The sequence below is a fragment of the Vipera ursinii genome (genome assembly GCF_947247035.1).
Source record: "Vipera ursinii genome assembly, chromosome: 2".
Lineage (NCBI taxonomy): Eukaryota > Metazoa > Chordata > Lepidosauria > Squamata > Viperidae > Vipera > Vipera ursinii.
Window position 1 is genome coordinate 228,722,696 of NC_139513.1, and position 16,940 is coordinate 228,739,635.

The 16,940-nt window shown below is 33.1% G+C and overlaps 3 protein-coding genes across 4 annotated transcripts in view; 1 reads left to right on the forward strand and 2 right to left on the reverse strand.

Moving 5' to 3' along the window:
• Positions 1-14,565, forward strand: part of VPS13A (vacuolar protein sorting 13 homolog A) — a 113,007-nt gene extending 98,442 nt beyond the window's left edge. Inside the window, exons 68-72 of one of the 2 annotated variants that reach the window (XM_083352880.1) lie at positions 409-523; positions 9,431-9,516; positions 10,055-10,178; positions 12,191-12,265; positions 12,724-14,565. In XM_083352880.1, coding sequence (XP_083209006.1) covers positions 409-523; positions 9,431-9,516; positions 10,055-10,178; positions 12,191-12,265; positions 12,724-12,777 — 454 coding nt within the window. In that variant the 3' untranslated portion in view covers positions 12,778-14,565. Of the gene's footprint in view, positions 1-408; positions 524-2,193; positions 2,625-9,430; positions 9,517-10,054; positions 10,179-12,190; positions 12,266-12,723 lie in introns of those variants that run through there. The other variant, XM_083352881.1, reaches the window with a different exon arrangement.
• Positions 1-16,940, reverse strand: part of LOC310635566 (guanine nucleotide-binding protein G(q) subunit alpha) — a gene marked incomplete at its 5' end in the record, with an annotated part of 284,223 nt that overhangs the window by 117,223 nt on the left and 150,060 nt on the right. The window lies entirely within an intron of this gene.
• The window catches only part of LOC310637046 (guanine nucleotide-binding protein subunit alpha-14-like), a 39,210-nt gene continuing 37,733 nt past the window's right edge, over positions 15,464-16,940 (reverse strand). Inside the window, exon 7 of the mRNA XM_083357311.1 lies at positions 15,464-16,792. Within this exon, the coding sequence (XP_083213437.1) occupies positions 16,608-16,792 (185 nt within the window). The 3' untranslated portion in view covers positions 15,464-16,607. The remainder of the gene's footprint in view (positions 16,793-16,940) is intronic.

A 16,940-nucleotide genomic window follows, 5' to 3' on the forward strand; every position in this document is an offset into this window, starting at 1 on the left:
GGGCAATAGTGGCATTCTCCAAGGCCTGGGCAAGGATGGGACAGATACTCAGGTGAGGCGGAACTGCAGTGTTCCCATGGTTGTAAGAATTTTTGTTATGTGACTGGGATGCTGCATTGGCCAACCAAAGACAAAACAAAGAGCAAACCTGTGGCTTATAATGTTTTCATTTCTAAAGCAACCCAGCCTTAACTATGCTATGTAATTTAGTGGTCACAATAGCTGTTTTGTTAGAGTTGCAGCATCTGCATATCGGTGTACAATTTAACATATTTATCAAACAGTACTGATCAGAGAAGTTTTGGAAAAAAATCTTTATTTAACCTTATTTTAATCTTGCTTTGTATCTTTTAAAACAGATATGCCAATATTATCTCTAAATGCATAATAATGAACTTGTAATTTCAGAGCTACAAATGCTTCTGAAGATGTCATAAGCCTGCGTCCTCCACGCTTCTTTGGGGACGACGGAGTCATTAGACCATACAGATTAAGAGACGGGGCTGGAAGTCAAATGTTACAGGTGAAGAGAGTAAACAATCCAATATATATGACATATTTAATATGACCAATTATACATTACTTATTTGAATATATATTTATTTTCCTAGAAGTAGAGTGATTTTAACACTGCACATTTTTTTAACTTTGTCATAAATTTGAATCACATTTTGAATGATAATCACAGGAATATGATAATGTGGAACCTCTTGGTTCCAATAGTGAAAATATTCCTTTTCGGTACAATGATTTAAAACCGATATATTTTTTTTCATAAATAATAGTCAAGACAGATTTATTTTGTGAAAATACATCTGATCTTCTGCAGAGTCAGGAGATTATTAAAATCCCTTATACATAATTTTCTTCCTAGCCTAGATATTTTCTTTCCTGCATGCATGGAACTATTTATTTGGACCATTGATACCTATTCCTTTTTTTACTAGATGAAGTGTAGTCTGTACTATTTTTAGGTAATAATTCAATCTATATCGAATATTTATTTTTCAGCTAATAAAAGTATTAAATCTAATATATGAATATATATCTGCATATTTAGAAATGGTTAATATGGTTCAGAAACATAATTTTAATATGTAGCAGAACACCTAAAATCTCATTTTGAAGAAAATTAAGGTTTTAGTATGACTGTTAGTTTTTGTTTTATTTTAAATATTTTTAAATAGATTTTTTAATCTAAAGAGTTTTAAATTTTTAGCAACTTAGAAGTTTTTAAATGCTAACTTTAGCTATATAAATTTATTTTTCCTACATTTTCTGTTTTGAAAAGAAGTGATTTGAATGGTTTTAATCAAATGAGTTTATATATTCTATTTCTAATGGTGATAAATAAAAAAAAATGACAGTAATCAAAGTGGCAATAATTTATCTAAAAGATAGTCCACACACCATGCCTAGCAGAAATAATTGTAATGAGTGTATGCAGGACTATAAATAAAAAAAAACTGTTGATGGTTAAAAATAAAAATATATAAGAATTTTTTTTTATAAGCTTTAAGTTTATAATAATGGCTTTTTGAAAAACAAGAAACAGTGATTGATAATTTCAAAGGCAAACTAAATGCATTTAACCAAATGTTCTTACACATTTTTTATTTTAAGATTTGTAATAAATGTTACAAAAGGTATACTCTTGGAATAGTAATTATTGCTTATAAAATTCAAAAAAATGAGGAATTTATACTATAACCTATTAAATGAATCCATCTTCTTGTCAGTTATTTTCATTATTTTATAGAATTTTAATTTGTTTTTCCTGTTGAAGCTTTCTTCAGAATGAGGAAAGAAATATGTCACATGAGTATAGTAACTGCTTACTTCTTGAATTATGTGTAAGTTAGAACAGTTAAGTACAACTTTTAAATAGCTGAATAACTAGATTGACTACATTCTTCCACAAAATTAATTAGAATTGATCTGAAGCTTTCTAGTTCTAGCCTTACATCAGTAATAAATAAAATAAATGAAAAGAACTTGCCTGCCTGCCAAGCAGTTGCTCTACCTTTCCTCATATTCTAGTTCATATTCTAGAGAACATAATCACTCATTTCACACCCAGCTGTCTCAATCTGTGCAAATTAGGCTAGAGGTTTTTAGCATACAACCAATTAGAAAGTATTCATGAATTGCAATTATAGTATGTTCAAATTTATTTACAAATTTTAATTTTAGCTCTGAGTAGTTGGTACCATGATCCATAAATCTGGTATACCTCCAGGGAGTTACATTACATTCCAAGGAAGGAAGGAAATCTATTGAAAGCAAGAGCAAAGCTGCTTGGATCACAAGTTATCTTTTTTCAAGGTTTTCTGTTTTATGCTTTAGTTATAAAATTTATAAGTTCAGTGATATACAAAATGTAAATTATTTTACCTTGCATAGCCATGAGCCAATTTAACTTGTGCTTTTTAAATTCAAAAAAATCTTAGGACATCTTTGAATAGTTGGTTGAATATACTCCACTGATTAGTGTTTTTCTTCTGCATGCTATAATTCAGAAGCTACATCTCATTTTTAATTTTGTTATTTCATTCTCTTGCATTTAAATTTTCAACCCAAATTGACTAGCATCAACTAACTCTTCTGCTTCTTTCCTCTCTTACTCATGCTTACAGAAAAGACAGGCCTACAGGAAATGGACTTTGTGCCATATTAGTGGTAGTGATGACGATGTTGAAAATGATGATGATAATAGTTAGGATAATAATGTATGCCTTACTTGTTGATTTGCAACAGCTGAATGTTACGTTTCTTTTATGAGACTGCCAGAGGAAAAAATTACAATAATTGTTATAAAATTGTGTTTTACATGTAAATTTTAATATATATTCTAATACAGCAACATAAATGAAAAGAAATTGTTATTTAACTTGTCTTTATTTCAATTGTCACATTGAAACATTGTTTGTCATTGACCATAATCTTGTGATAATTACTCAATTGAAAACATTGTCAGAAGATTATGTAGTCCTTCTTAAGATACTATATTTTCCATTCCTTTATTTTAATTTGATGCTTTAAAACATTTATGTGATTTTAGAAAAATTCCTTTTATATATGAATACAGTGTCTTGTGTTGTCACATACATTGTGGATGTTAATGTTGTCTTATATTCTTTTTAGGTATATTGTCTTTTTTCTGTAATAACAATAAATAAGTCTATATAAGAAATGATTGATTTCTTCTGTTCAAATTTTCACGCCATTTTTCTTAGCCTTACTTCTGTCCCTTCTAAATTTTTCATGGAAAAGTTTCATATATCAAAACTGATTTATTTATAAAAATAACTTTATGTCTTACATACTTTCATCCTCAGAGACTCAGTTTACCATCTTTTTTCCTTTTATATTTTCATTTATTTTAAACTTTCTTATTAAATGTAGAGTGATTAGAGGTCTTTTTCTTTTATTTCTCTGGTTAAAATGAAACACTAATATGACCTGAATGTAAGTATATGCAGAAATAGTACAAATTGAAGTATTTGGATGGCCAGTCATTAAAAAATATATAACTAATGAACCAATTTTCCATTTGCAAATTTGCTTTTTGCCTACAGAAAAAAATTAAGAATATTCAAAGATTATTTTAATAATTCTACATAGAATTATGTATATATCTGTTTATAAATGGATCTAGAGTAAGAAATCCACTCCGTCCTAAACTTGATCTTTGGCAGCTGAAGCTTCTGAAACGTAGAAGACCTAAATTGGTGGGGGTTTTCTTACTATTGTTTTCTTTAAAAGCATATATAGAAATCTATGTATGGCTGTTTCCTTTTCATCTGGCAGTGATGATCCAAGGACCATCTTGGAATTATACAATAGATTTTAATTCAGTAGTTTATCGGGCATTTTATAACGTTTCTTTTACATTTATATATAAGTAATTACAATAGCATAGCACTTAGACTTGTATTCCGCCTCATAGTGCTTTACAGCGCTTCCTAGGGGATTTACAGTGTCAGCACATTGCCCCTCAACACTCTTGAGTCCTCATTTATATTACAATTATAATGCTATTAAAATCCAGTTTTCTTAGGAAAATGTAGCTTTAAAAGACATAACTATGAAGCTTATTTTTTTATCAGAAAACAGGAAAGGAATTTGGATTTACAATGAATTATTTCCTGGGATAGGGTCTTTGAGAATACAGTCAAAATGTTCCCAACAATCCTATTTGTAATATACCCACTGATCTTCAATAATCCTTCAATTTGGCCAGCTAAATGGCCTTTATTTTTTGCTTGAGGTATCGGGTTCATTGATAAATCAAAACAGAACTCTGGGCCTACTATAGAGGGCTTTTCTTTTAAAAAAAAAGAAATACATGTTTTTTTCTCAAACCCCTAATCTGAACCTTTTTTTAGGGTATATAAAATTTTATTCTTTTCAGAAACTTGTCACTAAGGCTAAAGAAGTAGCATCTCTAGACAGTGGAATTATATCTCTGTACTGTGACAACAACCTAAGTCAGTATAATGAATAGTTGTGTCTCACTTTAGATATATAAACAGATAAAATATGGTTTTTGATGAATTCAGAAGCACTATAAATAATAAAAGTAGGGTAGGGCCTCCTCTTACTCTATGGCTTCATCATCCAACAATTATTTATCTGAATGAGGGAATTAAATAAATATTTTCTTAAGATCAGCTATGTGAGTAGAAATTGCTTATCCAGGGACAAAAAAAATCCAGATTCATTCTATGAATATTTTAAAAGTAGTTATCCAATAAGAGCACAACATATTTATTACGCCTCAAATCCTTTATGTCAATTAGATTTGATTTATGATTAAAATATTAGGTAAACGGAAATGACTGGGTCACAAATTACAATTGAATCATTCATTCATTCATTCTTTCAATTTCTATAGCCACTCAAACAATGACTCTGGGTAGCTTACAATTCAAATCCATTAATGGTTGGAGTTTTCAGTAACCCCAGTATTGTGGTTTTAATACAGTGCAATATAGCATTTAAAACTTTCTTGTCATGAACAGGATGAAAATAACAATTTGGAAAAATATATTAGGGAATTTTTACTGCAGACATTTCATTACCTGACTAGGTAACATCACCATTGCTAGTGAGTGTGGGGTTTTGGTTTTTCTGTTTATATATAGTAGCTTTCCCTGACAAAGATTTTTTTTGGGGGGGGGAAACGGGGACGGAATGTAATATTCTTTTTGGCAGTTAGTTGATTAGAGTTTTGTTTTCTATTTGCTTGCTTGTTTGTGTTAATCCCTGCTTGGTGTTCGCTGCTTGAGAGGATGTAGTTTTGTTCCCTTCTTAGCTTTTTATTCTTTGGAATGGTGTGTAAATGTGGTTTTATCTTTGTGTGTCTATTGATGGCTGATTTGTCAAACTTCCAGGAATTCCTAGTGGATTTAGATTTAGCTTGTTCTAGAATGCTCAGTTTTCCAGTTGCAACTATGGTTGAGCCTGTCTTTGTGTTGTGAATTTAAGGAGTTTTCATGGTGTCTTCTGATTGCTAATTGGTGTTCACATTGATGCACTCTGCTAATCTTCTGCCTGCCTGTCCTATATAATGGCTGTTACAATTTTCATACTGTATGATGCAGATGACCTCATTTTTGTCTTGCACTACTGGGTCTTTTGGTTTATTTAAGAAGACCAATACTTAAGAAAACAATAATCAGGAAACTGCTAAGGAGAAAACCACACACCACACACATACCAACACCATAGGGCAGGCTACTGTATATGAACACAGAGCAAACGCACACTTACTAGCACTGATGTTACCTAGTCGGGTAATGAAATGTCTGTAAGGAAACAACAAAACTCAGAAAAGACCAAGGCTCCACAGGTAGAAAATTGCTATGATTGGTGTCTCTGAAGTTGAAATATAGCTTGGGGTCTTTGAAATCCAAAAATTAACAATTTCTTATACTAGCTGGACATTTTCTTTTAAAGTGAAGTGGAAAAGTGTGTGTGTGTGTGTGTGTGTATGGTCTTAAGAATTTTAAAAGCTGAAACCATGCAGATAATGGGATTTTCTAAATCAGGAAATTTACAATATTCATAACATTTCGCCTTAACCTCAGGGATTGCACAATATTGTTATGCTTTAGACTCTGCTGTGGTCTATTTTCTGATATTGTCTAATTCTGTAACCTTTTACTGTACTGTACTGTTTGTACAAACCTTATAGATTATGCTAACAATAGTTTTGACAAAACTAAGAAAAAGAAGCATTGATTTCCACTTGGTTTTTCAATTCTTCCAATTGGTGTAATAATTCAGTCCAAAGAGAGGACAAGCAAATGGGCCACAGTGATGATAATCCTTTAAGTTCTGATGTTATTACCTATTCATATAGGGCTTCAAAAGATTCAGTGTTTATAAAAAGTTGCTATAATGCAAGAATATAATGACTGTAAGAATATAATTGTAGGAAAATACATAATTATATGTGTATTAAGGTGCAAGTGTAAACAAAGTTACGAGCCCTCTTTGGTGATCTAATTGTCATAGCAGCTAACTTCAGAGGCCTGCGTGTACAGTATTTGGAGATCTGCCATAGCAGGTAACTTTACAGGGTCCTTTTTGCAGCTATCTGACAAATTAATATAACTATTTATTGATAAATGATTTCATTCAAGGAAAATACATTATCCCGTGAACCAGGACATTTCTTTATTTTACAGGGCAAGTGTTTCTTTTATTTTACAGGGCAACCAGAGCTACAGTGGAATTTTTCAATTGGATTTTCATTTTCAAAGGGGACACTGAACATATGTTATACCAGATTGGTAGATCATTTCTGAACTTATTAATGTTACATTAGATGTATAGGTGTATTTGTAGATAAATCAATAAATTACAGCACATTCTGTGCCAAACAGAAAAGATGAGAGGATTCGCTAAAACAGATTATATTTACAAAAATAATATAGAGCTCCCATCAGTTGTTTGATGTAACAGCAGCTGTTCACCACATTCAGTACATCTAATTCATTCAACCCAGTTTGGAAAATATAATAGAAAGATATATCTAAAAAAGTTTAGCTGCAAAAAGCAGGACGAAGATGAAGCTACTCCATTACAGTATGTCAAAAAGTATAAAAAGCAGTTCTAATGATTTCAGTGCCTCAAGCAGAAAATCTTACAAGGGTCTTTCCATTTCTTTGGCAGGAAAAATACATGTCTTTGAAGAACACAGCATACCGTTTTCAGAAGATTTGTAATGTGAATTTTTAGGGAAAATCTTGAGTTGAGTTCTATGTAGTAATTGCATTGATGCATCCATTTTGTTTACTTGGCAAAGAATACAGAAAAGTGAACTCACTGAAGAAAGCACTAAGGTTTAAATAAATTGCTAGGCTAAAGATTAATACAGAATGATGTTACAAAAGACCAAACTGCAGTACATTTAGGTAGACATATTATTATAGCCAAATGGCAAACTAAGTGCTTCATAGGATCACAGTGCTGAAATGGATCTTCTAGCATCTCTCCAGTTCTGCTCAATGTCCAGATTCCTTAAATAGAATTTGTTGTTAGAGAACTACTTTGTATTTTAAAACATTCAGTACATTTTTCTTAATTTATTAAAATCAATTCCCTGTCATCCTGCTATGTGTACATTTTAAAAATACATTTTTTAAAATTGATATGTAATTGGAGATGATTGCATTTTTAAAAAATATTGGATGTGAAATGGAAAATGGTCACTATAGTCATCCAGTGATGTTTAGCTCACATGTGCAAGATAAGAAGATATGTTATGATTTAAAGCAATATGATCATTCAGTGTATTATATAAATGCAATATTTGAAACACAACACATTGAAATAGTTCTGGTAAAAGGGTACCATTATGGCTGGAAAAATCAGATCTAGATATAGATGTATGACTAATGCCAGATATAAACCCTCTTCTCCACCCCAAATATTCATATTCATATTTGGGGTGGTTTTATATTTAGTACTTTAGTGATAATCAGATTGTATAAATAGCAAGCACTTTGATCTGATCCGTTTTATCTGAGGGCCAGGATATTACCTAATTGCATTAGGTTTACTATTGCCAGGGACCTTTCAGTACTATATTTTTATTTTTATTTTTTTATTTTAATTCCATTTATATCCCGCCCTTCTCCGAAGACTCAGGGCGGCTTACAAGCTTAGCAGTAGCCTTCATTCTATGTATATGCCTGCTTATTAGGGCTTTCACACACACCCCAGCGGCATTATTACAAAGTCAGCTTAATTGCCCCCAACAATCTGGGTCCTCATTTTACCTACCTCGGAAGGATGGAAGGCTGAGTCAACCTTGAGCCTGGTGGGACTCGAATCTTAGTGCTTTAAATTCCTAAATGGTTTGGGGCCAGCAATTCTTATGAATATTATGCTATCCAGATCTCAAGATAAACCCTACAAGTCCTGTTTGGAAGTTCACTAGCAAGAATATTAAATCAGCTCTTTTCATTGCTGCTTCCTGAATTCTTTTGCTAGGCTTGTGCATTGCAGCCCTTGTGTTGATGCTTTCAGTACGCCATATGCCTTTCACTATTCATAACCATTTTTTTCCTGAGTCAACTGTTGTGGTTATAAAAGTAGAATTATATTTTAATAGAAGCATTCCCTTGATGGATTAGTTGAGAAAGGAATGTATAAATACCAAAACTGAATGTTTATATTCATTCAAAGAAACATCAAAATGTATTAAACATTTCAAAAATTTATATATGCTAGATGTCACACACACTATCCTTTAAGCTCAGGATAGTGTGTGTGACTTAAGGGGTAATGATTCATTGATAAGAAAAAATTTGTAGTAGAACTCTTTAATGGGAGAGAGCATTATACTCAATACAGTATTTATTTTTATTATTATTATTCCTGAATTTAATGAGCAAATATCTTAAGAAGTTATTCAGCCTGCATACAAATCACTGTTTAGACTTTGAAACATATACTTTTCGAAACAAAGGTATGAAAGCATAGGATCCTCACACTATTTTCCTTTTGTTTTGTTTCTTTTGGTATGAGAGCCTACCCAAAAGAAGAATGGAATTCGTTCTTTATTTTGAATAATTGTGTATTAATTCAAGATACTTATACTGGTTTAAAATTAATATAATCTGAAAAATACAGCTTTTAAAGATCCAATTGTCTCAGGGTAGTCCATTATTTTTGAAACAATGTCATTTTAGATTTTTGCATATGATATTTCAGAACAACCAATAATTATGGGCGTATGATTTAATGAAGCAGGATAAAGTTAGCGAACATCTATAATAAATATTCAGAGTACTAAAAGTATGAAGTTCATACATATTTGTATAAGGTTTTAATATGATTTAATACAATATAAATCTTTTCCTCAAAATTAAGGTGCTGTATTCTAGGGAACTCTACAACTTTTCTTTTCTTTTAGAATATTGAAAATGGAAGATTTGCAAAACTGCGATACTTTACACATGCAATGGTTAATAATACAGATTTATTAATGATCACAAAAAGGTAAGATTCCTCCAGTATTACTTTCTTATTTTTTTAAAAAAAAAGCATTTATGTGCACTCTGTAATAAAAAATGGTTCCCAGAACAACTTAGAAATGTGAGTAGAAAGATAGTTCCTGTCTTCAGGTCTTCTATGCCAAAGACGGGAGGAAAGTGATGAAAGGAACAACAAATTTCCAGCTATTAAAATTACAGTTATGAACATCTGGATTGTAATTAATTTGCTTTAGAGTAAATAAAATAAATTTGCAATGAAAAAAAATAATTTATTTTAAGCATGAGAGAGAATTTGGAACTAAATACAGTAGATAGAACTCGAAATTAAAGATGGAGTGTGTGCAGCAATTTTGACTGCCATCAGGCTTCATTTTTTTATAACTTTTTAGTTGAGCCTAATAAAAGCGGACCCAATACTTGTTTGAAAATGCTAAGACGAAAAAAAAGACGAAAATTGACCGAACTTTAAACTGGATATCATATGATATTGAAAGCTACTTTATGTGATTTATTTTAACTATTTGTCCTGTATTCGTATACAGTGGAATATTGTTTGTGACAAGAGGTACGTTTGGACAGTTAACGTGTGAATGGCAGTACACCTACGATGAATTTACCAAGAAACCATTCATTGTTGATGGACGAAGATTGCGCATTGAAGCAAAGGTAAAGTTATGGATGGTAGAGATGGATCAAAACAAATTATTTGATTAATGTTCAAATAATTATATTTATAATATAAATATGAGATTATTATATTAGTAAGCAATTTTCTGTGAATAATACTTAAATATTATTAGCCAGTAAATGACAACATGTAATAATTATAAATGTATATATTTTTTCATAGAGTGTGAATTTAATTTTTTCTATTGATTACATTTCACTCTTTCTTCACATACCTTCACTATCTCTCAAACTAGAATTGTTGCCTTCCCTTCTTGCTTAGTACTATAGAAAAGTTACTTGCTGGAAGACAGTCTTTTTCACCCTTTCTTTCCTCTGGATCTGTAACTTGTAATTCTGGTCTGGCCAAGTAGCAAAAGTCACTCCATTACTCTGGAATTATCCATTTTCTGTGACTCTTATTTCCATGCACACAAATCATCCTCAACTTATGAATGGAAGTTACGGTGGATCCCTCCAAAAGCTACTTACAACCCAGTTTCAAAGTTAAGGCCATTACACCCCCATGGTCATGTGCTCAAAATTTGGGTGGATTCTCCCTTACAACCAACCACAGGAAACTGCGAATCCCACCCCCAGATCCTCCCATCCCTGTAGGGCTTGGACCAGTTTCTCACCTCAGACGGTTGTACATTGTCCTCCCACCCAGTCACTCCATTACCTTTTGCAGAGCTCTGGAGCTCGCATTGGGGAAGGAAAGCAGTTCACTCTATCTCCCAGCTAGGCCATATGGTGCCATCCTGTGAATGAATTGTGGCCACTCTGAAAATCAGGCTCATTTCCGGGACAGAGCCATGTCAGATATTACCTGTATATTACGTACAAAAAAGAAGCTTTAGTAATTAACATTTTTTTCATTTAAGAGCAGACATGTCAAACACAAGGCCCGGGGGTCAGATCCGGCCTGCGAAGTGGTTTCATGCGGCCCGCGAAGCCATCCTTGGAAACAGTGAGGGAACGGCCCCCACTGCCTTGGCCCTGGCCCAGAGACCCTCAGATCTGTCCCACTCCTGCCCAGGCCCCCATAGGCACCCTTGATGCGAACAATGTAGAGCTGGCCATGCCCACCCAGTAGGCCATATGCACTTTAGCCACGCCCACCCAGTAGGCCACGCCCACCCAGATCACACCCACCCGGCCCCCTGAGGACAACCGCATTGCTGATGCGGCCCTCAATGAAATTGAGTTTGACACCCCTGTTTAAGAGCATTTAGATCGTTGCATAAGTCAAGATGTGGAAACTTTCCCATGCCAAACTGAACCTCTGAGTTAAACTCTTGCAAAATGAATTTGCAAGAGTATATAACATGCCAGAACAATGAATAAAATGATTTTCCACATATTTAATACTGTCCACCCTTTGTCCTATTTTACAACTGCATTTGGGGTCCTTTCTCAATCAATACACTCAAAAGATTTCATATAGCTATGTTTAAAATTCATCTTGTACAATAAATTAATATTTAATTTATTGTTTTACTAAACTTTATATGAAACCTTTAGCTTATTTATTTAGATTATAACAATTGGCAAATGCCTATTCTGCTATATATGTACACAAAGAGTCTCAGCCTTCTGCAGAAGTTTTATGTAGTCTGCTGTCGTAGAGAAGATTTTCTCTTCCTGCATAGCAACGTTTTCCAATCTAGTGGTCTCCAGCTGTGCTAAATCAGCTGAAATCCAATGCATTTGAGGATATCAGGTTAAGAAGGTTTCTGATGCATCTTTTGCTCTAACTGCAGCAAATAGATGCTGCCCATCCCCCCACTGAGCACTCTACATGTTCAGAAAAAAAGCTTAAATTTGGGAGCCAGTCACAGGTTGTTGCAAGGTGGGGGGGGAAGATCTGCAAAACTTAAAAGATATTTTAAACAAATACTAATTTCATTATGTAACTTGTGAATCCTTTTCTAGAATGGAAAAAAAATAGTGCTACTGGGTATTTGGAAATATGCTTTTAATGCACAACTGTATTTGCTTGCTTATTTCAGGAACGAGTGAAGTCTGTATTTCATGCCAAAGAATTTGGAAAAATAATTAATTTTAAAACACCAGAAGATGCAGAGGTGAATATGAAACGCTATTACTACATAATATATTAATATCCCGTTTTGAAGGGAAACCGAATGTAATGTACAAACCCAGCATGCTGCTATATGGATATTGTATAAGTACTTCAGAAGTTGTTAATTGCAATTCCCATTGCTCTTTTTCGTTGCTGCTTAATGGTGCTAGGAGTTGCAGATAGATCTGAAGTGCCCAGATTGCATAACCCTGGTATCAAATTTTTCATAGTAGAAGTAGCAAGGCATGGGGGTGACATTTCTCAGAGAAGCTAGTTTCATCCAAGTGTGGCTTAACCAGGTGATTCACAGTTATGTCAAGTATGAGATTCATGACATCATATGAATTGTTCAGTGTTTAGCTCTAAGCTTCATTAGTTTGTAAATTTTCCCCATTTTTATTAATTAAATCATTTTTGCTTTAAGTCAGGTTTGTTCAAATTTATTTTTAATTTCTGCAGTGGATCCTCTCTAAGCTGGAAGAAAAAGTAAAGGAGAGTCAACCAAAACTGTGACCAATTGAAGAAAATAAGAACATTGCAGTTGTTTTATACTTCAAAGCATGTGATACTATTTAAATACAAAGATACTGACACCATAATTTTGTGTATTTAAATTGTTTTTGAATCTTCTACACTACTAAGTGAAAAAGTTTGGTTTTACCAATATGCACAAGCAGCTCTATTGCTGAAAGCTGCTGTTGAATTGTGGCTTATTTGATTTTGTATTTATAAATAATAATTGTTTAAATCTAAACTAAATTGGTTTTACTTTTTGATCTGCCATGTAATCAACAAGACCAAAGCAAAGTCTTATGATGTAGTGGTAATCAGGCTCTTCCCTTTTCTCCAGTGTTTATTAGAATGTAATGCTGTACTGACACATCACGTTAATATTCACTGAAATTCAGTTTAATTCAGGAAGACTGATTTAACCAGCAAAGTTCTGATATTACCTTGCTGACCTTGCTTTGTTTGAGAAGCTTTTTGTTTACTAATATAGATATATATATGTATATAATGAAGTGGTTTAATTTTTTATACAGATAAGGAATTTATGGTACTGTAACACCTTTTTAATAATCACATTTTTATATAATACAAAAATTAGCAAAATGTTCTGGTGTCACAAAATTAAGCAAATATCTATCAAACAAAATATGAAATTTTAGTGATTCTTTGAATGGCAATAGTCAAGATGAAGTCAGAAAACGTATCAACACAGCATCATGTTTTAACGTACTAGTTCATTTAGGCATGAGTTATATTTTGGATTTGAAGTCAAAAGCATGTTTCAGAGTGAATGGGGCTTATATCCCATATGTTTATACCTTCTTAAAGAAACTGACTTTTTCTGGACTTGCTGAAGAATTCCAGGAAAATGCATGTGTTTTTGTTCCCACTCTGAAGTACTGTATTAACTTTGAATCATAGTTTTTCATTTAGGAATGAGTTACATTTTGGATATGAAATCAAAATCATGTTTCAGAGCTGTCTTCTTTTGGACTTGCTGAAGTATTCCAGGAAAATTCATATGTTGTGCCCACTCTGAAGTACTGTTTCAGCTTTGGATCCAAAATGTAACACATCCCTAATTTTATCTTAAGAATGCCCCTGTGGGTTTGTATGTGATTCGGAGGGGTATGGGGAATCCATGTCTCGTTACAGAATATTTAATAGAAAGTAATGTTAAAACGTTCATCAAAACATATACACACACAAGATGGGGAAAATATTGCACAAGGTTAATTTTAAGACTATGCAAATAAATACTGCCTATCACACCTTTATGACAGAGGCTACTTCATAAAAGAGAAATGGAATGCAAATGTACATAAAATATATTGCCTAATACAGACTTGAGTAGTTTGATGCATGCAGTAAATGTCTGCTGCCAGAATATTCTTTCCAGATTGAAGGATTGTGGTAGAGGAAAACTAGTCTTTGCTAATGGTGCTTAAACTAATCAAACTGTAGCTTTGTTGTAAAAGCTGAATAAAGTAAATGGCATGCCCAGTGTGACAATATGTGTGATGTATTTCTAATATAGTCTGGTATGCTTTATGTAACTGCTTGATGCAAGTACTTTCCCACATTGCATTATTCCGAGCTTTTATTTCTTTATATAATTCCTATAAATTAAATTATCAGAAATGCCAAAGTATAATTTGTATTGTGTGGCTCAAGTTTGCAATACCTATCTAGGGTCTCTGACACACACGAGCATTTTCAATTACTGCATTGTACAGTAAGGCCAATTATATAGCATCTTTAAAGATATACAATAAATACATATATAACTTTTACACTGTTTCAACTGACCTTATTTGGATGTAGTTTTTATTTTTTCATCATATCTGCTGTATTTATTTAAAAAGTTATCAAATAGGCACATATATTACGTAAAATGTTTGTTAGATATTTAGGTTGCATTTCATTGAGTAACCCAAGGATGTTGCTGATGGTCCATGAAAGGAGGAGAAGAAATTAGCTTAGATTGAGAGGAGAAAAGAACCAAAAAATTTTGTTTCAAGACCAAATCTATGTTTAGGTAGAGAAATTCATTCACATGTAGTCATTGACTTAAGAATGTAATTGAACCTGGCAATTACAGTTGTAAATTATGAGAATTGTAAAGTGGATAACCCCATGACCAGACCATTTTTTAAAAATCTTTTTCATGACAGTCATGAAACCACACCATGGTTGTTAAGCAAACACCACATCATTATGCAAATCCATTGCTGGAAACCAGAAGTAAATGCCTGTTTCCAGCAAACAGTCATTACTGTTTATTTACACTTTACCTTCAACAAACACAAAAATTTGAGGACAGAGTTTGCTTTAAAATAATGCCAAACTTGCAACATTACATGATCTCCCATCCACAATTGTCACTTAGCGACAGCCACGGTCTGGCAGCACTTTAGAGGCTATAGAAGCAGCACACCCTGCCTTCCCTTGAACTGTCTCTGATTGCTGCCCAAATATTTTATCTCCCTTCCCTTCCCCATTCCCTTTATATTGAATGACTGAGATTGTAAAGCTTGAAGATGAAGATTGCTTTTATTGATCCAGTCATAGGCTGCTGTAGAGTAAAAGAGCTATGAAAGATTTTGAATAGGTAAAACATTTTTCTTAAACAAGCTATCGAATGGAGAATCAAAGCATGATTCAAGTTATAAACAAGGATTCGTTGATAATAGAAAGCCACTTTATTTAGAAAATTACCCATTTCACTGGGCAGCATACAGTAAACAAATGATTTAAAAACAAATATAACAATCATTTAAAAAATTAAACACAAATAGAAACCAGGATTGGGGGAGAATATCAATATCCTGTAGTGTGGCCATCTTGCAGGTTCCTTATGGTTGTTGGGAAAACCATATTTTATTACAGGGTTTTCAGGAAGCTGGAATAAGAACAGGGCCAAGCTCATTTGGGTTCCAGAGGGCTGGAACCACAGCAGAAAAAGCTTATATTTTGTTCCACTCAGGTGGAACTTCTTAGCAGATGGGACCCATAATATACCCTTCCTGATGCGTGTAATTGGGAAGAGGGGGTACCTCAAACAACTGTCTTTGGTTTGTTAACCTATTAATATGAATTCAAATAATATTAAAACATCAAGGTTTTCCATAAAAGCACCTGTCAATTGTAGTTGCCTGTCATTAAGTGAAAAAAATATACAAACAGACTCTTAGTATCCATTGTTTAATTGCAAGTAAAATAAATACTCTTCAGTGAAACTCAGCTCATGGTAACTTCATGCAAATTTCACAGGAACAGCATGTGAACACTTTACTATTCCCTTCATCAGACCAGTTTTGACTTTTTTTATCTAGCCTGAGAGGATTAGATAATTCAAACCCAAGTAATAATTAGGTGTGAGGCTACTCGGGAAGGGAGGGTTTTTGTTGTTTTGAGCCTAAAAAAAGAGCAACCAACTGCTGCCACCTGTTAAGGCTGATTGTTCACTACAAGAAGAAAGGCACCATTAAAAATAGATTTAATAAGTACTCAAATCCAAGCACCCCTCTTTCTGTTGAATAATAGCAATACAATTAGTCTCTATCATTCTTGTGGCCTTACGAGGTTCAAATGCACATTATAAATTATGAAAGGTAAAAGGATCTCTGTGATTATGACCAAAAGGCTCACAAATCCCCTCCAAAAAGTTAAAAGCAGAATATTCAAAACCTATTCCTTAAAAAGTTCCAACCTTATTTCCATGTTCAGTAAAAACACAAACAATTGTTAAAAATCTATTACACAGAATATCTTCTATAAGTAATAAATAAAATTGCAGTTTAGTCAAAGGTATGTAGTTGATTCCCTTTTATTCATGCCAGGTTGAAATCCTTTAGATTCAGAGTAAGGATGGTGTCTTTAACAGCTGCAAACACAAATCGAATGTTCTCGGTGTCAGTGGCACATGTAAAGTGGGCATAGATGTCTTTGTCTGAATTCTGATCCTTATATAACTGTAGAATGAACTCTTCGGCAGCTTTCACATCTTGTTTTGGTCCTGTTCAAAATCAAAATTGATAACTTAAAAAACCCAAATTGAAAACTCCAAATATGTTTTTATGTTTATTAGTTGTTGTTCAGTAGCTAAATCATGTCTGACTCTTTGCGACCCCATGGACCATAGCACGCTGGGCTCTCCTTATCTC